At 48.5% G+C, this 27,692-nt stretch overlaps 1 protein-coding gene across 3 annotated transcripts in view; it reads right to left on the bottom strand.

Annotated features, from left to right (window-relative positions):
- SH2B3 (SH2B adaptor protein 3) overlaps positions 1 to 27,171 on the bottom strand; it is a 70,456-nt gene extending 43,285 nt beyond the window's left edge. The window contains exons 1-2 of one of the 3 annotated variants that reach the window (XM_083514274.1): positions 25,947 to 27,171; positions 11,961 to 12,743 (exon numbers count right to left, since the gene is read on the bottom strand). In XM_083514274.1, coding sequence (XP_083370400.1) covers positions 11,961 to 12,734 — 774 coding nt within the window. In that variant the 5' untranslated portion in view covers positions 12,735 to 12,743; positions 25,947 to 27,171. Of the gene's footprint in view, positions 1 to 11,960; positions 12,744 to 15,191; positions 15,529 to 16,004; positions 16,234 to 25,946 lie in introns of those variants that run through there. The other 2 variants (XM_083514275.1, XM_083514276.1) reach the window with 2 other exon arrangements.
- Between the last annotated feature and the right edge of the window lie 521 nt (positions 27,172 to 27,692).

The following is a 27,692-nucleotide window of genomic DNA, read 5'->3' as shown; positions in this document are numbered from 1 at the left end:
GCCCAGGCCTCGCCGTCTCCCCCATGCAAACCAAGGAGCCCCAGTGAACAGCCACTTCGAAGTGAGGATACCTGAAACACACAACTTGGGCCAACAACCCGTTCCATCCTTTCCAATGTGGTGTAGTGGTTAAGAGTGGTGGACTCGTAATCTGGTGAACCGGGTTCGATTCCCCGCTCCTCCACATGCAGCTGCTGGGTGACCTTGGGCTAGTCACACTTCTCTGAAGTCTCTCAGCCTCACTCACCTCACAAAGTGTTTGTTGTGGGGGAGAAAGGGAAAGGAGATTGTTAGCCGCTTTGAGACCCCTTAGGTAAAGGTAAAGGGACCCCTGACCATTAGGTCCAGTCGTGACCGACTCTGGGGTTGCAGTGCTCATCTCGCTTTATTGGCTGAGGGAGCTGGCGTACAGCTTCTGGGTCATGTGGCCAGCATGACTAAGCTGCTTCTGGCGAACCAGAGCAGCGCACGGAAACGCCATTTACCTTCCCGCCAGAGCGGTACCTATTGATCTACTTGCACTTTGACGTGCTTTCAAACTGCTAGGTGGGCAGGAGCAGGGACCGAGCAACGGGAGCTCACCCCATCACGGGGATTCAAACCGCCGACCTGATCAGCAAGTCCTAGGCTCTGTGGTTTAACCCACAGTGCCACCCGCATCCCTTTCAGACTCCTTAGGGTAGTGATAAAGTGGGATATCAAATCCAAACTCTTCTTCTTCTCCTTCCCTGGCTGGCCGGTTTACCCAGCACAAACCACCGTTTCGCACATCTGCACATCCCCACCTCAGTTCAGCTTTGGCCCAGAAGAAAAGAACACAAGAAAGATCGGGGCACCACCTGCTGAACTGAGCACTCATTCTGGTTCGTTTGCAGGGAGATTGCACAATGCTGGCTATTTAATGAACATTGACTCTGATTTGTTTGTAGGGAGGTTAGATGACGTGACAACAAAACAAGTGTCATCCCACACTTTCTTTCTCCCAACTAGCAAACTTTAGACTGGAAGCTCCAAGGGGCAGAGGCCTGACTAATCTTTGCCCGTGCCAATTAATAAAAACCAAATAAAATAGCAGCATATTCTGTTAAATTATCAACATTCCAAATTGGTCCCAAATTACTGGGACCAAGCAAAGGGGCTCAGGGGGAAGGAAGCAAGTATGATTAAGTGAGGGGAGTCACTGGAGAAATTTATGGGAATAGAGAGCCACAGGACTCTCGGTTTCCATACAACGGGGCCTTGGAAATTGCAAAACATTTCCACGTTCAGTTCTAACCAAGTTCCACCTTCTGATTTGCTGGAGAAGCTAAGAATCTCGCTTTGCAACAAAAATGACGTCTTTACTCAAAGGAATTATTTATATTTCAAATTTTTATGCATTCCATCCTTATACCAGACTAACTGTCCATCAAGCCTAGCGTGGGGGGAGAAATTGGCAGTCCTCAACCAAATTTCACAAGGCCAGCAAAAAATGGGGTACCAGTATGCTGCCCTTGCCAACAGATCAATCCCAGGAAAATATGGCTCTCAACAAGGGAAAAGGGCAGGGGGGGAATTGCCTGTTCCAATCTAGCTCAGATTACTCATATATACTGAACACTGGCACAAGCCGTCTCTATAAATGTCCAAGTGTTTGTGTGACGGAGTGTACTGTTGTTGCTGTCTCAATTTATATACTGCCCTTTATCAAAATATCTCAGGGTGGTGTACAGCAATAGAAACACATTACAAAACTTCCATGATAAAAAACCTAATTAAAAACATACTGGCAGACAGCCTAAAGGCAAAATAATCACCATAATAACTCTTTTCCCGCACACTTTCACAGGCCATAGATTATTTAATAGCCATAGGCCTGGGTAAAGAGGAATGTTTTACCTGGCGTCTAAAGATGTGTAATGACGGTGCTAGGCGAGCCTTTCTGGGGAGAACATTCCACAGTTGGGGAGCCACCACCGAAAAGGCCTGTTCTCTTGTTGCCACCCTCCAAACCTCTCTACGAGTGGGGACATAGAGAAGGGCCTCAGATGACAAGCGCAGGATCTGGGTCGGTTCATATGGGGAGAGGTGGCCCTTAAGGTATTGTTGACATGTACACAGATTGCATGTTTGCTGCATGTAACATGCAAACACCCCTATTACCTTCTGTGACTACTCTTCCAGGATCTCAGGTAGAGAAAGGCTTCCTGGGCTGGAGTCAAGCCTGGACATCTCTGGGCCACACCTGCTCAAGCAAGATGCTTTATTGCCGTTCAGCTGACAGAACACAGTCAAGTAGGAGCAAGGACTGGGGAGAGTCCTGAGGGCCGGAGAGTGATGCCTCAAGGGCCACATATTAGCCCAAGTTGCCAGGAGCTCCCCATCCCTGCAATAGCCATAGTGATGGGGGGGCAAGGAAGTTCCTTCCTGACCCCCACACAGCACATGGTGCTAAACACAGCACAAAGAGCACATCCTCTCTTCCCGAAGCCTTCTCCTGCCGTAACATCTGGTTGAAATAAAATGACTACAGATGCTTCCGTTGGAAGTACCAATTTTCATGGGATTTTTCAGCTTGGCTGTAAATACTGTATTGCTCTGGGCTGGAACCTGGCAGAATAGTCGAGTCAGCTCTCAAAGGGGAAAACAGCCCCCACCCACCCTGAAAAATGCTTTCCTGGAATTATTGATTCCAGTATCCTTTCAGCTGTCCATCCATCACCTGTGGCCAGGGGATGCCCAAGGGAGAAGCTCGATGGCACAGAATCCGCCAATTCTTCTCCTTTTGAGGCACCCAATTTTTAGGCCAAGTCCCCCTCCTGTGTTGAAATCTGGGCTTTAGTCTCTCTATTTCTGGATTCTCCCCCAACACCATGTCCAAAACCATTTCAGGAGCATCGTGTTCCAAGAGCTGGATTTGCTAGATGAAAGCAAACTTTGCTTTGCATGGCACGTTAAATTAAGAGGGGAAAGGAAAAAAGAAAAAGTTTGCCGAACCTCAACTATGAGACAAACTGAGTGCTAAAAGTTCTGCCAAAAGTCAGAGTATCTGCTCCTTGAGCTCAACACACACACACACAAACTGCAAACAGAAAAGCACACCATATAAACATTGTCATGCGTGCCATTCTTGACACTTGCTCCTTTGCCCAGTGGCCAGCTGGCACCTCAAATGCCCTGAAGGACCTGGCAGGAGGTGTGAAAATCTCCAAGTGACGCTGCGGAAGTGGATAAAACCATCAGAAAGAATAAATCAACACATCCTTTTACCGGTAAGAAACATGTTGTAATCTGGAATACAGTATTTGCGTGTGTGCACAAGAAGTATTGAACCAACAGCAGGATGGCAGCCAATAAAAGGTGACGCTCGATCCTAGCAAGACAGAAGCTCAGTGGGTGGATCACCTCCTGGCTCTGTTTAATACTCTGCTCTGGAGAGATCCACATTCCCCTGGTCTGGGGTTGAAGTGCCTTTCACCAGCTGCAAAGTCTCTGGGACATTGCTATCTTGGCTACAGTGATCTGACCTCTGGTTCTCTTTTGGCAATGCATTCTATGCCGAGCTTCCCTTGAAGACAATTTGGAAACTATTAGAATCCTAGAACTGCAGAGCTGGAAGGGACCATAGAGGTCATCCAGCCCAACCCCCAAAATGCAGGAATCTTTTGCTCAATGAGGGGCTCAAACCCACAACCCTGAGATTAAGAGTAAGGGATATCTCTACCGAATGAGCTATCCCCCTCTGCTACACCTAGTAGAGACTGCAGGTGCAAGGTTTCTGGGCACTAAAAGTACTTACCGTATTTTCCGCTCCATGACGCATTTTTTTTCTTCCTAAAAAGTAAGGGGAAATGTCTGTGTGTCTTATGGAGCGAATGTGTGGTCCCTGGAGCCGAATTGCCATGGGGCGAAAAGCAGATCATGCTTTTTTTAAAAAAAAGAGGTAAGTGAGTGTTGAAACAAAGCCGCTGATCGGCAAGCGATCGGGAAGGAGATAAGGGGCACTAGCAATAAAGGAGGCTGCCTGGGAGGGGGGAGGTAAAGACAGCGAACTTGCAAGGAGAGGAGACAGGAATACTAAAGCAATGAGGAGAGAAATTAGAAGAAAAGGAGGAGCAAAAAACTGCTCCAGCTAAGGAAAGGACACTAAGGCAAACAAGAGGGAAGGGGGTGCTGAAAGGATTCAGCTGATCGGTAAGCGATCAGGAGGGAGATAAGGGACGCTAGAGATAAAGGAGGCTGCTTGGGAGGGGGGAGGTAAAAGCCCATGGATCCTCAGGATTTTTGCATTAGGTCACCCCAAATTCACCATCAGATCACATAGCATGTCCATGGCTACAGCCTGCACCTATGTGCCATTGCCCCAGGTACCTAATGGAACACCTGCCGAGATTCAGAGGTCATCTGATGATGCCATTCATCAGGTCCTTTCACTAGCAGCGATGACGCATTTTTAGCTGGGATTCCCTCCCCAAAGAGGACTGCCCAGAGTCCATTCTGCCGTCCTTTCATGACCAGGCAAAATTGTTCTCATTCTCTCAGGCCTCTTAAGGGATTTTTGATCTATCTGAAGTTTTAACTGGGGTTGTCTTCTAATTACTTTTCACATTAATTGCCTTTTGCTTTTTAAACATGACATTTCTTTATGAACCGCCCTGGGATATTTGTTGCTGTTGCTGCTGTTGACTGAACAGTGGTATATAAATCACCTAAATGAAATAAAAATAAAGAAAGGTGGAATCTACATACATATTAAAAAAAGTTCTGAAAATGCTTCTTTTTTTAAAAAAAGTTTTTAAGAATACAGTGGTATACCTTGGTTTACTATAATCCGCTCCGGAGGTCCGTTTGTAAACCAAAACAGGTTGTAACCCAAGGTGCGCTTTCGCCAATGGGGCCTCCCCCCAAAAAATTGTTCATAATCCAAAAAAAAGGCTGCAAACCAGGACACGCACTTCTGGGTTTGACGTGTTTATAATCCAAAACGTATGCAAACCAAGACATATGCAAACCAAGGTACCACTGTAACTTGAATTTTCCATAAGGCTCACCATCTCTATCTAGGGTCCCATTGTATATTGTACTTGAAACACGCTTAAAACATTTTATTTGCAGCTGAGACCAAAGATAGGTCTTGATGTGACCAAGAGACAGAACCCAGGAAAAGCATCTAGATCAGAGCCCATTTAGGAATAGCAAAACTAGCATCACTTGCAGGCTTGAGTCTTTATCTAGATAGTAGGAACTGCAGATGCAACAGTTTTTTCTAACACCCCTGCCCGCTTTATAATTTCTGTGGGGCAAAGTGAACATGCACATTTGGGAGTCGGGGGGTGGTGGAAGGAGGAATCTGCCCCCATTCCCTGCACTAGCTAGTCTGAAATAGACCTCTGCTCCATCCAGAGACCAGGCTTGCTCTTAAAGATTACCAAAGGATGAAAGTGGATTGATTTGGGGGCGGGGGGGCGGAGAACCTTGGCATGTTGTCAAGTCATTTATACTCCTTCCTGCAATCCAGGCCACGCAATCCAAGGTGTAGGTGGATCTCCTTCAAAAGCAGGCTCCTCCGTTCTCCCTTGGAAGAGACGGGGCCTTCTCAGTGGTGGCTCCACCCCTTTGGAATTCCCTCCCCAGCAAGAAACATGGAAGGTCCTTGTCACGGCCGAATTTTATGAGAACTCTTAAAACCTTTAAAAATAAAATCCCAGTCCTATGTTAAAGGGAGGGAAAAAAAGGTTTTGCTGCTGATCTGTTTGTGGTTTTTGAAAAGGGCAAATTTGCTGTATTTAACTTGGGGTCTTCTGATGCTTCTAAGCTTCTTTTTAAAAACATCCCCCCCCCCCCGGAAACTGCCTGGGCATGGGCAATGTACCCTGAAGGGAGAGCACAGAAATCCGTTTAACAAATAAACGTATACTAAAAGCTCTTAATTCATAAATAGTAGCTCTTGTTTAGTAAGAATTAAATAATTAATGTTAATTAAGAGCCGGTGCGGTGCAGTGCCAGACTAGGGACCTGGGAGACTAGGGTTCAAATCTGGGTGACCTTGGGGCCTCTTGCAGCTTCTCCGCCTAGCCTACCTCAAAGGGTTGTTGTGGGAATTAAACGAAGAGGTTTAAAACGTGCTTGTCGCCTTCAGCTCCTTGGAGGAAAAGATGGGATATAAATGCAATAACGAACGAACGAATTTGACGCAGACAAAGCAGCATTTATGCACTGGGGGTTCGGCAGGAAACTCCTGAAATGCAACGGAGCCCCCTGCACAAGAAATCACTGGATTTGCGGCAAATCTAAGAAGTAACCCCTGTGCCCTCTTTCTTAAAAACAACAACAACAGCACTTAATACTTATTCCCTCACAGATTTGTAACTTAAGGGCAAACGCAGACTGCCTTCCCCTGTTGTGGGGGAGCTGCGGTGTGCAGAAAATATTCTCTCATTAAAGGAAGGCCAAAAGCTGCATGAGGAGAATGTTATGTTGTTGAGTCCTCCGGAAGACACTCGCATCCGACACGGCCCCACGGAGCTATATTTAGTTCCTGAAGGGCTGGGGGGTTGGGGAGAGAGGAGAGCGAACGCCAAACACCAAGTCCTTTGGCGAGCCTACGTGAGTTTAAATTCAATCCCCGTCCTCGGCTCTCTATTAATTGCCGGCCTCTGTGCGCCGGATGAATAGATTCCTGTTTTAACATGGGAGGGGGGGTGCTTTGAAGGCATGGAAGAGAGGAGGAGGAGGAGGGAGGAGAGCAAATTTCTCCTCTGCAAAAAAAAGAAGACAATTCTTATTACTGATGGCCTTTCCTACCTTCATTGTGACCTGCGCTTACAAAACCTTCCAGTGCTAAAGGCGAAAAGGCTTTCAAACCTTCCTTTGGGGCAGCAGCCAGGATCGAGTGCGCAAACATGCGTGCGCACACACACACCTCCCCCAAAAGAGATGGAAAGAGCATTTACTCTCGGCCGGCTCATCCACGGACACTGGCTTCCAGCCCTCAAGTCCCATGAGATATGCAGGGGCCAAATTTTTGCAGACATGTAAAAGCAGCTTTGCTTGCCAAAGGAAGGGAGCTGCTATCTATTGATTCGATCCCAACAAGGCAACCAAACTGTCAGAGGCGCCCCCCCACCGCAACTTGCCCCCATCTCTATTGTATTTTAATATTCTGTTGAAAGCCGCCCAGAGTGGCTAGGGAAACCCAGCCAGATGGGTGGGGTATAAATAATAAATTAATATTATTACAGTGGTACCTCGGGTTAAAGCCCTGGTTTTCCCAGTAGTGATGTATGGAAGTGAAAGCTGGACCATAAAGAAGGCTGATCGCCGAAGAATTGATGCTTTTGAGTTATGGTGCTGGAGGAGACTCTTGAGAGTCCCATGGACTGCAAGAAGATCAAACCTCTCCATTCTTAAATAAATCAGCCCTGAGTGCTCCCTGGAAGGACAGATCCTGAAGCTGAGGCTCCAATACTTTGGCCACCTCATGAGAAGAGAAGACTCCCTGGAAAAGACCCTGATGCTGGGAAAGATGGAGGGCACAAGGAGAAGGGGACAACAGAGGGCGAGATGGTGGGACAGTGTACTCGAGGCTACCAGCATGAGTTTGACCAGACTGCGGGAGGCAGTGGAAGACCGGAAGGCCTGGCGTGCTCTGGTCCATGGGGTCACGACTAAACAACAACACCTCGGGTTAAGTACTTAATTCGTTCTGGAGGTCCATTCTTAACCTGAAACTGTTCTTAACCTGAAGCACCACTTTAGCTGCCGCCATTCTGTTCACATCCTGAAGCAAAGTTCTTAACCTGAAGCACTATTTCTGGGTTAGCGGGGTCTGTAACCTGAAGCGTATGTAACCTGGAGTGTATGTAACCCGAGGTACCACTGTATTATCATCATCATCATCATCATCATCTCTGGGTTAAATCAAGAAATCTCTCAAAGGGAAAAGGGATGGAAGGGCCTATCAGTTTCAGGTTATCTTAGCTTCTCATTTCCCCCAGTTTTAAAGAACTGTAGAGTTGGAAGGGACCTTCGAGGGTCATCTAGTCCAACCCCCTGCAATGAAGGAATCTCAGCTAAAGCATCCATGACAAACGGCTGTCCAACCACTGTTTAAAAACCTCCAAGGAAGGAGAGTCCACAACCCCCCGAGGGAGTCCGTTCCACTGTCAGACAGCTCTTATAGCCAGTTCTCCACATTTCTGCAATTTGTTTATCTTAGATAATCATGAAAATCAGTACGCTTTTTAGTGCAGGTTTCTTCCAAGGAACACATCATTTGTTTGTTTGCAAAGATACTTATATCCAGCTAATTTATAAAGAAAATATCAAAGCGGTTCACAAGAACTGCACACAGAACCATGCAATAAAAGCCACATAAAAAAAGTTGAAATCAGATATTGTGGAAAGAGGAATTCCTAATTGCCTGCATAGGCCTGACAGAATAGAAAAGGTTTCAGTTTTGATGAATGTAGACATTTTTGCAAGCACTCTCCCCTAATATATTTTCACAAATGTATGCATTGTTTTAAAAATACTTTACATTTCCCCCCTAAGATATGCATTTTTGTAAACATTGGCTGGGTGGAGAACTAACAATTAGACAAGGGTGTATTTCAAAGGATAGTTGCCTTTTGGTTTGCAAGTTGTTTTGGGAATCAATGTGAATAATAATAATAATAGTAATAATAATAATAATAATAATAATAATAATAATAATAATAATAATAATTTATTACTTATACGTGGCCATCTGGCTGGGTTTCCCCAGCCACTCTGGGCGGCTTCCAACTGAATATTAAAAACAATACAGCATCAGACATTAAAAACTTCCCTAAACAGGGCCACCTTCAGATGTCTTTAAAAAGTAAAATAGTTGTTTATTGCCTTGATATCTGATGGGAGGGCGTTCCACAGGGCGGGTGCCACTACCAAGAAGGCCCTCTGCCTGGTTCCCTGTAACTTGGCTTTTCGCAATGAGGGAACTGCCAGAAGGCCCTCAGAGCTTGACCCAAGTGTCAGGGCTGAACGATGGAGGTGGAGACGCTCCTTCCGGTATACTGGACCAAGGCCGTTTAGGGCTTTAAAGGTCAGCGCCAACTCTTTGAATTGTGCTCGGAAATGTACTGGGAGCCAGTGAAGATCTTTCAGGACCAGTGTTATATGAACTGAATCAGAGGGAGATTGAATGGCGTGGTCTGCAGTTCTGGGTCCCTCACTCAGTCCAAGTGAATGGAGAAAAAAAATGCTCACATGTGGACCAGGGGAGAAGGGTGGCGGAAGCAACTGATAAAAGTCCTAAACTCCTGCTGACTTAATCTTTTCTTTCCGTCTCTCCTTTCACTGCTGCCTCCTGGTAAAAAGGTAAAGATAAAGGGCCCCTGACAGTTAAGTCCAGTCGCGGATGACTCTGGGGTTGCGGCGCACATCTCGCTTTACAGGCTGAGGGAGCCGGCGCTTGTCCGCAGACAGTTTCTGGGTCATGTGGCCAGCATGACTAAGCGGCTTCTGGCGAACCAGAGCAGCGCACAGAAACACCATTTTACCTTCCTGCCAGAGTGGTACCTATTTATCTAGGGACCCCTGACCATTAGGTCCAGTCGTGACCGACTCTGGGGTTGCGGCGCTCATCTCGCTTTACTGGCCAAGGGAGCCGGCGTACAGCTTCCGGGTCATGTGGCCAGCATGACTAAGCTGCTTCTGGCAAACCAGAGCAGCGCACAGAAACGCCGTTTACCTTCCTGCCAGAGTGGTACCTATTTATCTACTTGCACTTTGACGTGCTTTCAAACTGTTAGGTGGGCAGTAGCTGGGACCAAACGACAGGAGCTCACCCCGTAGCGGGGATTCAAACCGCCGACCTTCTGATCGGCAAGTCCTAGGCTCTGTGGTTTAACCCACAGCACCACCCGCGTCCCTTTCAGACTCCTTAGGGTAGTGATAAAGCGGGATATCAAATCCAAACTCTTCTTCTTCTTCCTTCTCAAAGCCCAACACCTCATTTACCTGGCTTTGGGAAGGCAGGACAAGGGCTGGGGGGGACATCATATGTTGCAGAGGGCCATGCTTTGGACCACCCTTGTTAATGAAATACTGCCAACCTACCTGTGTGCCCATCTTTCTATCCCTTGCGCTGGCGCTGCTAGGGACACAGGGAAATCCTGGCAAGAGATTCGCCAATAAAGGCCAGCTGCTCCTTCTGCTACTTGCAGCACGGCTGTAAGTTGCTAGGTGCTGGAAATTGGCAAAGGGTTTAAATACTGAATCTTGGTATACAGTCGTACCTTGGAAGTAGAACGGAATCCGTTCCGGAAGTCCGTTTGACTTCCAAAACTTTCAGAAACCAAAGCGTGGCTTCTGATTGGCTGCAGAAAGCTCCTGCAGCCAATCAGAAGCTGAGGAAGTCCCGTCGGACGTTCGGCTTCCAAAAATAATTCACAAACCAGAACAGTCACTTCCGGGTTTGCAGCGTTCGTGAGCCAAAATGTTCGAGAGCTAAGCTGCTTGAAAACGAAGGTACGACTGCACTCGATTCTGTATGGTAGCATTGGCAGAAAAACTGACGTATGAGCAGCACAAAGAAAATCTGATCGTTTATCACTCTGTAGCTCCTGGTAGCCATTCACAGGCTATAAGAGATGAAGATCATGGAAGAAAACCACCAAACACACATGGAAGGATGTGGGAGAGCTTTTGGAATAAGCTGATGGACTCTGATTCTAGCATGCATTGCCCGGATTGTATGTTTGCCAAGCCAAATATTACATTATGTTGATCTTTATGCTTTTTTGCAATTTTGAAAATAAATAAAAACATTTATAAACAACAACAACAACAACTGTGGGCTGTGTAAATAACAAATTCCTTTTATTTGGCTCCTCCAACGTTCGGCATCACCGGATGTCAACAAATTCCTGTGTTACGACAGGATGAAAACTCTCCTCGGCCCATTTTCTCCACAAACCTCTGTAATGGCGGCTCTTACTTTCCTTTTCTCGAAACCAAAACGTCTCCAGGTCTGCGACCTTTCTTTATAGGGGAGTCACACCACCACCCTTGATCATTTTTGGTTTGGCGAGACACATGCCAATTAAAATCAAAGCACCCCCTAACTTTCTTGCAGTTGCAAAACTGCACCGAAAGTGGGATTGCATTGTGTAGCCTCAAAACCACCATGAATGCACAACTGAAAAAGGGCCTGGTGGGGGAGGCGATGTCTACCCCACATCTAAGCTTAGACCTAGACACAAAACATCTCCCCACCAACATCCCCAGCTCAGTTTCACTTTCAGTAAACCCACCTCCCTTGGGAAAACGATGATCACTACTTTCACTAGGGCAAGCACCGTTTAACCAGGTCCTTCTCACCGGTCTAGAAAACGTAAACAACAACAACACCATTCTAGTAGAAGATTCACACACACACAAAAATGGGTCTCCTTTCCCACACGCAAAGTGCCAGCACGACAACAAACCATTTGGACAGATACCTCCCCCCATGCCAAGCCGTGACAATGGCCCGGCTCTTGATAAGCTGCTCCTTCCCTGTGAATTTCTCTAAGCACAGAGTCATCTAAAGCAGGCATAGGCAAACTCCGGCCCTCCAGATGTCTGGGACTACAAATCCCATCATCCCTAGCTAACAGGACCAGTGGTCAGGGATGATGGGAATTGTAGTCCCAAACATCTGGAGGGCTGGAGTTTATGCCTAATGTAAAGCAAGCCCTTGCCCTCTACTAGCAGTAGGACTCTGGAAATATAATTGTGCGCCGTAGGAAACAGACAAAGCCTCTGGGCAAAACGACCCACCTCAGTGGTTCTTGCCACGAGGATGAATGAAAATGAAGGAAGAGACAAATTCTGCTTACTGGAAACAAGGCACAGTTGTGCTTCAGAAGAGCAAGCAGCTTCCCCAAGGCAACCAAAACCGCAACAAGCCATTGAGACAGAGAGAGAGGCGTCTGGGAGCGGCTCCCTTCACTCACCTTGGGGGGATCAAACACCTCCAGGATGTAATCGTCGTTGTCCAAAGCCCCCGCTCTCCGCAAAACCAGCCGACACCTCTGCCAGCAAGCCCCGCTGTCCATCGTAGCCTCGGTCACCATCCAGTATTTCAGACTGCCCTCTTTCTGAATCTGAGAAGAGGGGTCTTGCGAAAGGGCCCACGGGAAGAACTTCCGGGCAAGGCCAGGCTTCGAAACGGAGTCCAATATCTCCCCTCCTCCAGGGGCCGGCTCCAAGGACCTCCTGCGAAAAAAGCTGCGCCAGCTCCTCCTCAGGCGGTCCAGGGAAAAGGGTCTCCTCGCGGCCAAGGGGGAAGCCGTTCCTGCAAGGTCCTCCGAGCTCCAGGCCTTGGTCAGGCCTCGGGGGTGGGCCTCCGGGCCCCTGGCGGCCTGGTCAGCCAGCTCCACTTCGGCTTTGGCCACGACCCCCCCGAGGGAGCCCCCCGGCTGCTTCCGGCCAGTCTCCCGGTAATCCCGCACCCTGCTGAAGGGGAGAATGCGGAACCGGTTCATGGCAAAGCCATCCTTCACCTCGTTGCGGAAGTACTGCTGGAAAAGGTCGGCGAACTGGAGGGAGAAATTCTCGGCCGCCAAGACTTCGTGCTGGGGGTTCTCGCTGACAAACAGGAGGTACTTGCGGGCCAGCTCTCTGGCGGTGGAGATGGCATGGTGTTCGCAAAACTCATTCCAGCCGCCGGGGTGCGCGGGGTCGCCTGGCGGGGCAGGGAGCCCGTTCATCACAGGGGCCGGAAACATTGGGGGGCACTGCGGAAAAACGAGAACACAACCGCAATAGGAATGAATGGCAAAAGTAGTAATAAGAGTAATAATGCCACAGGAGCAACAATGGACTTGAATTCATAGACACTGCCAGTTCTGACTACAGTGGTACCTCTGGTTACGTACTTAATTCGTCCCGAAGGTCCGTTCTTAACCTGAAACTGTTCTTAACCTGAGACACCACCTCAGCAAATGGGGCCTCCCGCCACTGCTGCGTGATTTCTGTTCTCATCCTGAAGCAAAGTTCTTAACCTGAGGTACTATTTCTGCGTTAGCGGAGTCTGCAACCTGAAGCGTCTATAACCTGAAGCATATGTAACCCAAGGTACCACTGTATACGGGTCAATTTCAAGAGATTTCCCCTCAGGAGAGTTTCCATTTATTTCATTTATTTCGTAAGATTTACACACTGTCTGATTGCAAAAAGAAGAAGAAAGGATACTCAAAGTGGTTTACCAAAAGTGAGCTGGTTGGGATCTTGCGTCCCCCAAGAAGAACATCCCTGCATTGCCTTTCAAGGACATTTTAAACCCAAAACCTCTTATTTAGTTAGTAAAACTGAGTGGAAAGGCTGTCTGGTTAGGATTTGGAGAGATTCAGGTTCCAAGGTCAGCTCAAGGGCAACCTTCAGTTGCTATGGCTCAGCTTGACTTACCTCGCAAGGTTGTTATGAGGAGAGGGTTAGAGAAGAGACAACACAGCAATATTAAAATGCAATAAATGCATGTGGTTGTAAATGTATAGCCTTAAAAACTGCAATACAGTGGTACCTTTGGTTAAGTACTTAATTTATTCTGGAGGTCCGTTCTTAACCTGAAACTGTTCTTAACCTGAAGCACCACTTTAGCTAGTGGGGCCTCCTGCTGCTGCTGCGCCGCCGGAGCACAATTTCTGTTCTTATCCTGAAGCAAAGTTCTTAACCTGAAGCACTATTTCTGGGTTAGCGGAGTCTGTAACCTGAAGCGCATGTAACCTGAGGTACCACTGTATAGATCCCTGACCATCTATAGGAGAAGGTTGTTCCTGGCTATCAGACTCCACATCTGTCTCCCAGAGCAGCCCCCGGACCACCCCCCCCACTCCCGTTTTGCACACAGACCAGATTCTTCCAAGGAAAAGGAATAGACATGCTACGTTTTCAAGTATCTGCTCCACCACCCATACAGGAGGGGTGGGGAACCTTCCACACAGGTGGCCCTGCAAGCCTCTGGATCTGACCCTCAGGACTTTTCTCCAGGCAAGACACTCTCCCAAGCAACACCTGCTTGCAGTCCTGGTTTGCATTCTCCTTGAGGGCTTGTACCTGGCTGGGATGAGTCTCTGAAACTGGAACCGTGACTGTTTACCGTGGTATCATAGTGCTTTGAATGAATGCTGTGAGTGTGGTCTTAGTTCCACACTTTGCAATGGGATGATATCCTGCACTACAGTGCACCTGAGGGTACCCGGCTAGCTTAGCGGGGGGCAGGCATGCTGTGAGACATATAAGCACCCCTCTGTCCCTCCAGCGCCTCATTCACAGCCTCTAAGCACCTGCTGCCTGAGGCAGGCAACCTCGTCTCTACCTAATGGTAGGGCCGGCCCTGGCCCAAGCCTCTCAGGTTTGTGCAAGGAAGTCCAGCGCTCTCTCAAAGGCCTGTCTCTACACAAAGGTATGGGATTTCGCAGCCCTCCCAGCAAGCCCCTCTCCTCATCCTGCAAAAGTGTTTTTATCGTTGCAGCGCACGCCACTCCAAGCAGGAAGCGCGTTCGTTGCCCGCCCCAGTCAGCAGCACATGGGCAGGCTCGCGACTTCCTCGAGAAAACCCATGCTTGCAATTTAAAGGCAAACTGACGGGAACGCCTCTCGAGGAAAGTTTGCTGGCAGAGAGAGCGTCCTTTAAATAATAACGATCACAATCCAAGTCTTGTAAACGGCAGCGTTCTGCCCACTGCAGAAGTAGCTATGCCAACTTCTGAATCTAGCTCCATCAACCACTGCCAGACGGGGCCCCCCTGGCACCCCCACTTTCCCCAGGAGGCTGAAAAAGGTTCCCCGCTTCTGATTCACAGCCCGCCCAGATTGCAAGCTTGCTTTAACAATCACACGCTCGCAATGGGCTGCTGCACGGAGCACCCAGCGGCTGCATGGGTTGCGATTTCAGATCGGCTGGGAACTTTCCGAGGGGGAAAGGGCCAGTCACAAAACGCTGAGCCGTGCGACATTTTGGGAGCTCGCCCGGGAAGAGGAAAGCCGCCGGGGTCTGGCATGTGTCAAGGGCAGGCCTGAGTGGCAAGACATCCCCGGGGTCAGAGTGTGGGACAGGAAGACATAGCAGGCAGCGATCTGAGAAGCAGGGGTCTCGATAATGGGCAAAGCGAGGAGAGAGTTAGCTGCAGCAGGCCGGGAGCTGGAGCGAAGGAGATAGCAGGACGAGGAGGATCCTTTCTTACGCTGCTGGTGGTGCAGAAACTTCACATGCCCTTGGTCAGAACGAGCGCAAGGAAGAAGCAGGGGCACCACGTGGCTGGGAGGACCCCCACAGATACCACGCCACCACGCTTCTGGGTGGCCGAACCCCAGGTAGGGCGAGCCACCTGGCCCAGAAGAGCCGGCAGAACTTGGAAGCCAACGCCAGAAGCCTCCAATCCGCTCCGGATCCGGAACCCAGAAAGGCACGCAAACGTGCTCGGCTGCTGGTCGGGCGCCAGAGCTCCTTGCCCCCCAGCCGGGCCCCCGCCTGCTGGGTCTATCAGCGAGACCAGCCTGTGGATGACTCAGCAACTGCTCTCGCTTCCACACACCAGGCCTCGTGCTTTGCCTTCCAGTGGTCACTGGGAAACGGGTGGGGGTAGGGGAGAGAGCATGGGTAGGTGGGATCCAGCGGTCGTAGTTAAACAGGAGGAACCCCCAAGCACCACAATACCCCTTGCCCTGCAAAACAACAACAATTGGTCCTCCCTCTTCCAAAGGAGAGGTGCCATATTTGGGTTTTGCTTCCCATCGGACAACGACGTATCAGCGCACCTAGATATGGCAGCACTGTGGAAACTCCTATTTTAAAGCCAGGATTGTCGTAACAACACACTCGTGCACACTGAAAATAGCCCACCCGGCGGTGGAAACCCCACCCCCCTTAGTGACACAGCCAAAAGTTGCAAAACAGCAAGCGCACTTTCGGGAAGGGGCTTCCCCCGCACTCCAGCGCAGCAGAGAAAGTAAAGGAAGGACCCCGCCCCAAATCGACACAAGATGGGCACCGTTACCTTGCAGGTGGCAGACTGGCACCTGTGGACTTGCTGGCCGGAGGGGGAGGCCCACCCATTTGGGAAGGAAAGCTCCTGGTGCAAAAGTGGAGCCCCCCCCCCACTTGTGAGCGCAGAGTTCCCAGTCAGGCACTAGGAAGGGCAGCGTTGGCGTGCGGCAACGGCAGCCGCGCAGCACCGAAATAGAACCGTTTGAAAGATTCCCCCTTCTGCCAGCCGAATAAAATAAAAAAAACACACAATGGCTTTTTCTAGCGAGCACTATAGGAGGAAGTCCACTCCCAACTTCTCCTCTTTTTAGACTGGGGAAGTTGACGCGTTGCTCAGATGGAGGCAGGGGGAAGCATATTTCATGCTCCTGAAGAGCAGGGAGGTCTGAAGTTCTGGGGCAGCTGGGTTCTCAATGAGAACCCCTCCCTTGGCACACAGGGGCAACATGAAGCAGCAAACATATATACAAAAGACACACACACTGTACAGCTGTAGGGCTGCCTGCTCCCCTCCCCAACTACCCTTCTATCCCCCCCCCATTAAGCTCCCCTAGAGCCTCCCCTTCTTGCCCCATGGGGGCTGTGTGATGACAGCATTACATTTTAATGTATATAGGCAGATATTCAATAGCTCACTAGTCTTCAGTGGGAGATGTTCAAGCCGCAATAGGATCGTGAGGTCTGACCTAGAATGGATTGCATCTGCTCACCGCAACAATCTTTGGGAGAGAAAAAGATTCTGAAAGAGCAATGGCAGAAGAAAGATGAGAGGGAAAGGACGACGACGAGCAGAACCAGAAAAGAGAACCGAACAGGAGTGTACAGAAGGAAATAAATTGGCTGCTTGCCTGTACTAACCCCTTGTTTCCACGCTGAGGGAACCCTTTCCACAGAGACAGGCCTGCCACAGAGCACCTTGGCATTGTGGATGGTGATGGGAAGCCACAAAGCGCACACTGGCCAGGCCTGCTATGTGTTGCCATCGCTCTGTGTGCGCCAGCTCCCCAACCCAACCTCTGGCTGAGCACAAAACTTGAAACACAAGATGCCCACCGTTCCTGATCTACTCGGAGAACCGCCAACAAACTTCTGAGAAACACCAACCCGTCCCCAGAATGCAGCCAATCTGGGCACTGCAAACAACCACATCCAGGAGTCTGTCGCTCGCACACTTAGCTGGCTTTCAGCCAACAGGTTGTAAAAATAAATGCTGACCCTGCAAGGAAAAGTAGGGAAAGGTGTATTGTGGAAGTTCACGACAGGACACGGAAAGTTTTCTCCAAAGTGCAAAGTGTGCGTATGTTCATGCACACACACCTTTTCATAAAAGGCCCCTCACTACTAACAAAAATTCGTCATTACAGTCCTACCTTGGTTTTCAAACATCTTAGTTCTCAAACGTTTTGGCTCCGGAACGCCGCAAACCTGGAAGTAACTGTTCCAGTTTGTGAACTATTTTTTTGAAGCCGAATTTCCGACGGGGCTTCTGATTGGCTGCAGGAGGATTCCGTTCGACTTCCAAGGTACGACTGTATTTGTATTGAATTTGGAGAACAGACAATACCACTGTTGATTGGTGAAGTATGCCTGTTTCCAGCCTCTCAATCTGCAGGCATTCTACAAAGTTTTTAATACTTTAAACATTGGCCTATTAATTTTGGTAGAACTAAGCAGCCTTCCAAATCCCTCCCCTTGCTGTTTCTTCTCAGCATTTGATAGTCAGAGGTACATTGCCTTGGGCTATGGAGGTTCCATTTAGCTGTCATGGTTAGCATGTCAGACTTGGACACAGGAACCCTGGCTCTGGACTTCTTACAGTCCTCCAGAATTGCGAGCCACAGCCCTCTGTATCCATCCTTAATCTTCCCGGCATATGATACCAGCAAGTCACAACAAGAGGCTCTGAAACTTCAAAAAGGCCGAGGCAAATCCCTCACAGATGATCCTCCTGGATGTTATCCAGATATGCCATCAGCTCCCAGGGGGATGGGCGGAGAAAAGGGAGACGATCTTTCATTTTAACCTGCAACCCACTGAGGACATTCCAGACAAATAAGCCTTTGAGAAACCCAGTCCGCCCTGCTCTCATATGACCAGAATGAGGGGGGAAAGTGTGCTGGAAGGGGAAGGCACCAAAATCACAAACCCAACTGCAGAGATTATCCAAAGACTGCTCTTCTTACCCACAAACCTAGTCAATAATAATAAAAACTTCTTTTTTTAAGTTTAAAAGTGTTGAGCCATAAATGAACTAGCAACGAGTACAAGTTAAATGAGTTCTAGCATTGTCCCACCCCACTTATATATATATATATATATATATTTGCATTTATGCACTACAATCCCCACCCACATATGAAGTTTGAAACCAATTACCAATGATCTGGAATGCATAATCCCAGAGGGAGGCACACCCGGTCCCATCCTGACCCGCTTTGCCCACAGTGACTTTTCCAGCAGGCAGAAAACAGGAGGATGAGACAATTCACTTGATATATTCCACAATTCACAGAGGGTAAGGCTGTCTGTAGCTATGAGTTGCGATGGCTGTTTCACACCCACCAACATTCCTGCTGTGCTTTACAAGGAAATGAGGCTAATATGATTGAGGAGGGGGTGGGTCTATTGACCACAGCTCCCACCAGCCCCAGCTGGTAATAGATCGGCTAACTAATAATTTGCTGTCCTTTGGGAAAACCCCAAATCAGCTACCCGAGGCAGCTGCCTCACTCGGCTTAATGGTAGGGGCCAGCTTAGCCCAAGAGACATTGTTGTTACAGGTGTGTACCTGGACTCCCAGGTACGCAGCCAGCACTCAGGTGTATATTCATATGCACACTGCTGAGAGATTTAAGATCTTTTGCTGGCGTTATGATGTGTGCTTGTTTATGGGTGTGTATGTCAACAATCTTATGCCCACAAGAAGCTCTCACACAAGGAAACAAAAAAGGCTTGGTTTATTACAAAAAATAGGAGGGACAGAATATATAAAAATGCTGCTTTAGACAGCAAAGCTACAGTCTAAGCAGGTTGCATATAACAATATCTAACACACCTTGATTAAGGAGTGAAAGATTCCCTAACTAGTCTAAAAGCCTACAGAAGAATGGACATGACAATTTTGCTATAAACCCACACTATGAGGAGGAGAAAAGAAAGTATACCTGTCCTTAAAGCAAACCAGAGGAGCACTGAATAAGTTCTGTCCTGTTGGAGCTAGGAGAGCCCAATTAATATTTGCATCTATTTATTTTTTAATACCCTTTTTGCCAAGGCATGCCAGTGGAGAGGGGAGCGAATTGTGAAATTTCTATGATTTCCATAGATACTTCTGGAATTTCCCGGCCTGGTTCTCACCTTGCCCATCTTAGTGAAGAATGGCTGATAGTGAGCGATTACCTGAAACTAGGCGTCTTTGTTTGACATCCTTTACATCACCTTACCATCGTGTGGATGGATGAGGAGCTGAGTACAGTCGTACCTAGAGAGTCGAATGGAATCCGTTCCGGAAGTCCGTTCGAATTCCAAAATGTTTGGAAACCAAAGCGCAGCTTCTGATTGGCTGCGGGAAGTTCCTACCTATTTATCTACTTGCACTGGTGTGATTTCGAACTTCTAGGTTGGCAGGAGCAGGGACCGAGCAACGGGAGCTCACCCCGTGGCGGGGATTCGAACCGCCGACCTCCTGATTGGCAAGTCCTAGGCTCTGTGGTTTAACCCACAGTGCCACCCGCGTCCCCTTTTTGTGTTGAATGTATGCTATATGGTAATTTATGGACCTAATAGGTATCTAAAGCCATTTGCCACTGTTGCTGTATGTAGGTTTTATTTTATTTGTTTTTTATTGTATATTTTGGAAATATACATGCAGGTTTTTCCCCTTTAACTTTTTTTGGGGCCCCCAAGAGAGTGGGCCCCTAAGCTATAGCTTGTTTAGCTTATACGTAAATCCAGAACTGTGTCCGAGTACCAAGGCGTTCGGGATCCAAGGTACGACTGCATTTGCTTGACAGCTAAATTTGCATGTGTTAATCCTTAAATCAGATGTGTGTGGCTATTCCTGAATTCCTTTCAGCAGGGGGCTGGAATCTGGCTGGTTCCATAGTCACCAAAGCTCATCTTTGGAGGGTCTCATGTCGTATTTAGAGTTATTTCAATCTTATGCCATGTCCTACAAACCATATCATAAATTCAGATTCACGCACACCTCCTTACACTTCTTGCTCTATAATGAGACGCTGCTTTCTGGGACCAGGCGGGGGGCCAGTTGGTTTGGACAACTGCTCCCATCAGTCCCAGCCAGGATAGCATGTCAGACTGCTTCAAATCATTCCTCTTTTCTCCCTTCCTGCACCCTCGCACTTCCCTCCCTCTGTAGGAGCATTCAAGGCCTCTTCTCCAGTTTCCTTGACAGCTAATCCTGGCCTCAGGTTGCTGCAATCCCTTGGCACCTGTAGAGGCCAGTCACCTGTACAGGTGGTGTCATCTCAAGATGAATATTGTGGGTTGGAGGATAAATGCTCCAACATGGGGCAGAAATCCTAACTTCAGTGGTCTAATGAACCTTCAGCTCCACTATTTGCTTATTCAGAAGTGTATTTTCTCACAGAGCATGGCCAAAGCTGGTGTTAAGTGGTTAGGGTGTTAGTCTAGGACAGGGGTCTGCAACCTTTAAGACAAAAAGAGCCACTTGGACCCGTTTCCGAAGAAAAAACAACAACTGGGAGCCGCAAAACCATTTCGACATTTCAAACAAATATATCTCCGGAGCCACAATCTGACAGCAGGCGGGAAGGTGACGTCGGGACAGTGCGTGACTAACGTACGCACCGCCCCCATGCGACGTCACAGCCAGTACAGCGCCTGCCACAGTGAGGAGTGTCGGGGCGCACAATGCGCCTCCTCCGCTCGCTAGTATCCGCCCTGGAGCCGCAGCAAAGATGTAAAAGAGCCACATGCGGCTCCGGAGCCGCGGGTTGCAGACCCCTGGTCTAGGACCACAAGGGTCCAGGTTCAAATCCCTACTCCCCCACAATGGCCCAGAAAATTGCCTTCCAGCCCTAACCCGCCTCACAGGGTTCTTGATAGGGTGGGTGCGTGGGGCGGAAACGAACAACACTCCCTATATCTTGGGCCCTAAATTAATTGCCAATTAAAAGAAAAAGTCCCTGCCCCCCAGGTGCTTCCAAATATCAATGGCAGGAACAGAGCGAGATGAGTCAATGTGGCCAAAGATCTGAGAATGAAGAGGTTAAATGAACAGTTTTGTGACTGATACTACTACCACAGATACACTACCACAGATTCATGGACCACCAAGAGTATGGTTCCACGTTCTGATTAAATTCTTCTCTTTCTTCACAGCCACTAGGATTGTCCTAAGGAGCTACAGATTCTAGCAAGTGATCCGGAAAACAAAAAAACTAGCTAAACCTGGGGGTGGGTGGGTGTTTACATACCTGCGGAAGATACATCATTTCAGCAAAATAACCACCAAACCCTTAATCTTAATTAATCTGGTTTCTGACAGACACCTAAATATATATAATGATGGGGCTCATCGGCTCTCAACTAGCAGACTATTCTCCAAAGCAGAGGGCATCCTCTGCCCCCTAAACGGGCCTTGCATATCGTTGCCTCTTAGATCTAAAGCATGGGTAGGCAAACTAAGGCCCAGGGGCCGGATCCGGCCCAATCGCCTACTCAATCCGGTCTGCGGACGGTCCGGAAATCAGCGTGTTTTTACATGAGTAGAATGTGTGCTTTTATTTAAAACGCATCTCTGGGTTATTTGTGGGGCCTGCCTGGTGTTTTTACATGACTAGAATGTGTGCGTTTATTGAAAATGCATCTCTGAGTTATTTGTGGGGTATAGGATTTCGTTCATTTTTTTCTTCAAAATATAGTCCGGTCTGAGGAACGGTGGACAAGCCCACGGCTGAAAAAGTTTGCTGACCCCTGTATAATACAGTTAAAGCACATTGTGTTTGTTGGGTTGGAGAGGGTTACAAGGTGACTTAAAAGAGCCTTAACAAGAGTAGCAATTGGGTGTAAGAGGAATAGTGATAATGGGGGAGGAATTTGGATCACCCTGAACCAGAAAACACAGCCATCCTTCAAAATCTGCACTTCTCGGAATTTTGTGGTCCAGTTCTCTGGCCAAATTTATATATACTAAGGGGAAGATTGCCTAACACCGTCCATAGCAATGAAATAACACCAAAATGCATTATGCTAGGCGGGGCGAAATTATATTTTAAAATGCTGGTTATTACAATTCACAATAAACGGTTGGGGAATTTTCAAGGCAACTTCTAAAGAGAAAAATCGCAGCAACAACAACAAAAAAAGAACGGTTGGAAATAAAAAATGACGGATTTGCCCACCTGTGGCTAGAAAATTTCAGTACATGCAGCTTATTGTGGGGGGTGGGGAGATAAATTCATTCTTTGTCCTGCAGCCCTGAAAGGCATAGCAAGGCCACTGGTCATCTTTTGCACCAGGGCAGCCTAGCAAAGGCCGAAGGATCACACCAACCAATTCTTCTTTTTTCCACATACACTCAGAACACAGACTTTCAAGAATCTCTCAGTGGATTGAAGGGGAGACACAGGAAATGACTGACAACTAAAGCCCATTTTTTGTTTCTGTTTTTCAGAGAAGGGTCAAATGCAAACTAATGGGTGGACTAATTCCACAAAAGCACATACATTAGCATTGCACATAGAAAAAGAGAAGCCTGACATTCTCAGCTTTAATTTACGTAGTTTGTGGGGTTTTCTGGTTTTTTTTCAAGTTTCTAGTCATTGAAGAGGAAGGGTTGCTGCAACCTTATTTGGCAGTGGGGCAGGGAAGATTTGAGGGGGTGTGTGTTCATGATTGTGTCTAGGACCAAAGGGCCCCAGTGGGGAGGGGGGGTTACATGAAGGAACTGGGAACACCCATTTGAGAGGCTGAAATTTTGCTGTCATTGGATGTGTAATGTATTAGTTGTATTTACAGTATTTATTCTGCCCATTTATACAGCCTGACTTTTAAAAGTCACTCCCCGCCACCACATCTCGCATCTCAGTTCTTCACAACTATCAACACCTGTAAGATTTCTCCCTGCCACACATGCGGTTAAGAGTTACCAACTTTTCACGTTTTATACATGCAGAAATCTAGCAGACAAAAGGTTTCCCAGGCACGGAGAGGAAAAGTTAAGAGAGGAAAAGTGTCTCTGTGTTTTGTGTTCTATTTTAGCTGCCCAATCAAAAAGGCAGAGGTTCCCTGGCCCAAACTGGCAACCCTGAAAGCAGCAGCACATTTTGCATCGAGGTGCATGGAGGCCACCCCATGCCAGGCAGCAGGGAGAGAGGAACCCCCCCCCCAACTTAGGGGTGGCAGGTTCAAATACCGACCAGCTTGTTAAATCAAATTACCTGGTCAGGGGGAGGTGAGTCTTCAATATTTCACTTTTGGATTTTCAATTAAAACCCTTCCCCGGAAAGGCTAATGTCTGAATGACAACTGGTCTGGGAAAAGTATTGGACGGATGCCCTGATCGGATTTTATCTGGACTGAACAGACTGGGCGTCTATATGCAGTGGGAAGAATTTTGGATTTGGCAGAAACATCAGTCTGTGAAGCGATGCTGCGAACCTACGGACTTAAAAATCACACAGAAACATACTGTTTTGAGCTATCTCGCTTGCCGGAACAACTCAGAGGCTGCGGAAAATACAGTGGTACCTTGGGTTAAGTACTTAATTCGTTCCAGAGGTCCGTTCTTAACCTGAAACTGTTCTTAACCCTGAAGCACCACTTTAGCTAATGGGGCCTCCTCCTGCTGCTGCTGCGCCGCCGGAGCACACTTTCTCTTCTCATCCTGAAGCAAAGTTCCTAACCCGAGTTAATATTTCTGGGTTAGCGGAGTCTGTAACCTGAAGCGTATGTAACCCGAGGTACCATTGTAATGAGGATTAACATCAGAATGGCTTATGGGAACTATCGCGAATGATTATAAAAAACAGTAGACGTATGAGGCGATCAGATCCCGCCCCGCCCCCCAACCTCAGAACATGGGGAAGTCCCCCCGAATTTTTTTTATAATTTGGCATAATATTTGGTCTGTTGGGTTATTGAGTAATATGCATAATTTGGAATATATGATGTGGTTTGACTGAATTGTTAAAATGGAAAATTAATAAGTATTATTTTAAAAAATAATAATAGGGGTGGCAGGTTCATATATTTAAAAGGGGTGTGGGTCTGGGGAATGTCTCCCACGCACAAGATCGTACATTCAATTGGTCCAAAATGCAGCGACTGGGTTGCTTTCACATCTCATAGAACTTTCCTTGTAAAGTAGCTGCACTGATTGCCGGTTTCTTTGCTGGCCCAATTCAAGGCACTCACATCGGTGTTTAAAGCCCTCAATGACTCAGGCCCCAAACACCTGAAAGACCACCTACGGACTAAGGTTACCAGACGTCCCCCGTTTCCCGGGGACAGTCCCCGGATTTACAAACCAGTCCCCATACAAAATCCATTGAAGTTGAAAAGTGTCCCCATATTCATTGAAAAAAAATCTGGTAAGCTTGCTACAGACCCTCTCAGGTACCAAGATAAACCACCCTTTTGGGTAGTTCCATCTCCCTCAGAATTTTAGGGTTGCTGGGTGGCCCAGGGGGAGAGGGCATTCCCCGTGGCAGCCCCTAAAGTGTGGGGCTACCTCCCCACAGAGATGCGCCTGTCTGGCACCTTCATTGTACAGCATTCATTTCAGGGAATGCTGAAGATTCACTTCTCGACCCTGGCTTTTGGCCGCCCACCTTATTTCTCGGCTTTTAAGTTCCTTCAAACGGTTATGCCTTGCGACTTGCAGTTATTCTTACAGATCATGGTTTCATAATTATTAAGAGTGAATTTCTGTTTATCATTTGCTGATGTTTTCCGAGAGTTAATTTTATTGTGCGCTATTATATTCCAATAGATTATTGACTATTACAGTGGTACCTCGGGTTAAGTACTTAATTCGTTCCGGAGGTCCGTTCTTAACCTGAAACTGTTCTTAACTTGAAGCACCACTTTAGTTAATGGGGCCTCCTGCTGCCGCCACACCGCGGGAGCACGATTTCTGTTCTTATCCTGAAGCAATGTTCTTAACCTGAAGCACTATTTCTGGTTAGCGGAGTCTGTAACCTGAAGCGTATGTAACCCGAGGTACCACTGTATTCCATTTAATATAAGTTGTCCCACTTTAAAGTTACGTTTTATTACGACTTTTATTCTAAGGTGTGTGTTCTTTGTTGTCTATTTTGTTGCTTGTGCATAGCAATACAGAAAGGCGGTATACAAATTAAAAGTGAAATGAAATGTTCTAATTGCTGTAACCACCCCAAAATCTTGGGGTGAATTGGGGGGGGGGGTAAAAAATGCCCGTAAACTAATGATAACAATAATAAGCATTGAGGGAAGCAAGATGGCAGGTCACAGCCATTCCCCAATGTATTCAGGAGAGCAGGGAAAAGTAGTTGCACGCTTCACATCTAAACCCAGCGGTCAGAAATCCAACAGGGGCAGCTTTCCCATCAGGACTAATTTCCGTGCTGCCTGCTGGCTAAAGCGGCACCTCAGCCTGCCCACCCCATAATATCCTGAGCCAACAGCTCCTCAGTACTAAGGAATCGGCACTCTGTCCATGCTCAGCAGCACTCTTTTTTTGTACTACAGCACAGGGGAAAACCCCATGTTTTTTGGGGGGGCGGGCTCGTGTTTTGCCCCCGAGCAATCAACTTTGAACAAAATACACAAAGATGCCCTTTTTATGGGGCGGAGGGATAGTCCTCAAGCAAGTACTGTAAACCCAAACTCGAAGTATTTCCCGGAGCAGAGGCGCGCTAGGTGAGCGGTCTGCTCCGAGGGAAGAAAAAAAGGGGGAGCGGCAGAAAGTTGGGGGTCCCCTTACCTGTAGGAGAAGCCGGCGATCGTCCCGTGGCCCATGGTGCGCCCTGCCCGGCGCCCGTCCGCCCACAGCCCTCGCCGGGGCGGCAGCAGCAGCGAGGAGAGTCCGCCTCGTCGAGAGAGAGAGATCCAAGGCGGCGGCGAAGGGACCGAGCTCGCCTCGCCCCCTCCAGGCGCCCGGGCGGCGGTGGCGACGCCTTTTTCGGGCGGTTATGTAAAAGGCAGCCCGGGTCCGGGAAGGAAGGAGGAGCCGCCCCTCGGGGGCCGCGGGAGAGCCGGGCGGGCCGCGCGCTCTGGCGGCGAAAGGCTCCTCGGGGCGCGTCGTCGTCGGAGGGAGAAGTTGGCGCTCTGGCGCGCTCGGCTTTAGAAGCGCCCGGGCGCGCAGGGAAACTTCCTAGCGCCGGGTTTCGGTCCTCGACGGCGGAAGGCGGCCGGGGTTGTGTAAGCGGGAGGGCCGCCGAGGAGCCGCCGCCGCTCCGCCGCCCCGCATCTTTCCCACCCTCGGAGGCGGCTCTTCGCCTCGCCAGGAAACGGCGCGCAGGGGCGGAGGAGAAAGCGCGGAGAGGCAGCCCGAGAGCGCACAGGAGTTGGAGAGGTTGCAGGGCTCCCCACGCGCCCCTGCTCGCCAGCTCCGTAGAGGGAAAGAGGGCTGCTCTCTGCCTACACAAGGCTCCGGGTTCAAGTGTCTGCCGGCCCGTGTCGGTAATACTAGCCTGGGTGGGCTCTGTATGAGGCAGCGCCTTGTTGGAAGGAAGGGCGCAGTGGCAGAGCAGCAGCAGAAGGCTCGGGTTCCCTCGTCAGCATCTGAAAACCCGAAGTGCTGCTGCCCATCCGTGTCGGCAATACCAGTCTGGGTGGACTTCGTATAAAGCAGCTTCTTGTTAGGGAAAGGGCCGAGCAGCTGTTTTGCTTGCAGAAAGCTCGGATCCAGTCCCCCCCAAAGTACAGCTGCCAGCCCGTGTTGACAAAACTGCTCTGTATGGGGCAGCTTGTTGTTAGGGGAAGGGCTGTGTAGCGCAGTGGCAGGGCAGCAGCTTTGCTTGCAGAAGGCTCTGGGCTCAATCCTTGGCACCTGAAATCCTGGAGAATGCTGCCAGTCAGTGTCAGCAATACTAGTCTGGGCGGACCAACAGCTTGAAGCAGGATAAGGCAGCTGCTTTTTTTTCCATTCAAAATATTTTAACTGAAATTTTTACAGACATAAAAGAGATGTGCAACATACAACGTGAATAAAAACCTTTTGTCACATCAACAAAGGGAAGAGTTATTTGCAAGCACCTTTACTTTTTCTGGCTGGGAGTCCAGGAGAGAAGGTAAAATAAGGAGATAGAGAAGGGAAATTCCGTCTAGTTCTACCACATTAAGAATGCATCCTTTCCAGAATGAAGCATCACCTCTAGGACAGCGCAATCTTTGCTGTTTGTTTATAAAGTTGATGAAAAGTTGCCAGATTACTAAAAACTGGCCTTTTTTGGTTATGCCTCACATCAGCCGAGCCAGCCGTGCCAGTTTTTCGTACAAGGTGGCGTGCCAAACTCTATGAAGCCACTTGTCAGAAGCCACCCAGAGTGGCTGGGGCAAGCTAGTCAGATGGGCAGGATAAAAATATTATTATTATTATTATTCATTTATTATTACTTGTGGTATGACAATGTGGTTTGCATCTTTCCAACGAGTTGCTAATTCTGATCTAGCAGCTGCCGGGAGCAACACTGATTGAGTTATTGTGTTAACAATTGCCAATAATGTA

Source organism: Podarcis liolepis (assembly GCF_965112155.1).
Source record: "Podarcis liolepis genome assembly, chromosome: 7".
NCBI classification, from domain to species: domain Eukaryota; kingdom Metazoa; phylum Chordata; class Lepidosauria; order Squamata; family Lacertidae; genus Podarcis; species Podarcis liolepis.
Note: the sequence above shows the minus strand (reverse complement) of the source record. Positions and strands in the feature narration are given on the sequence as shown.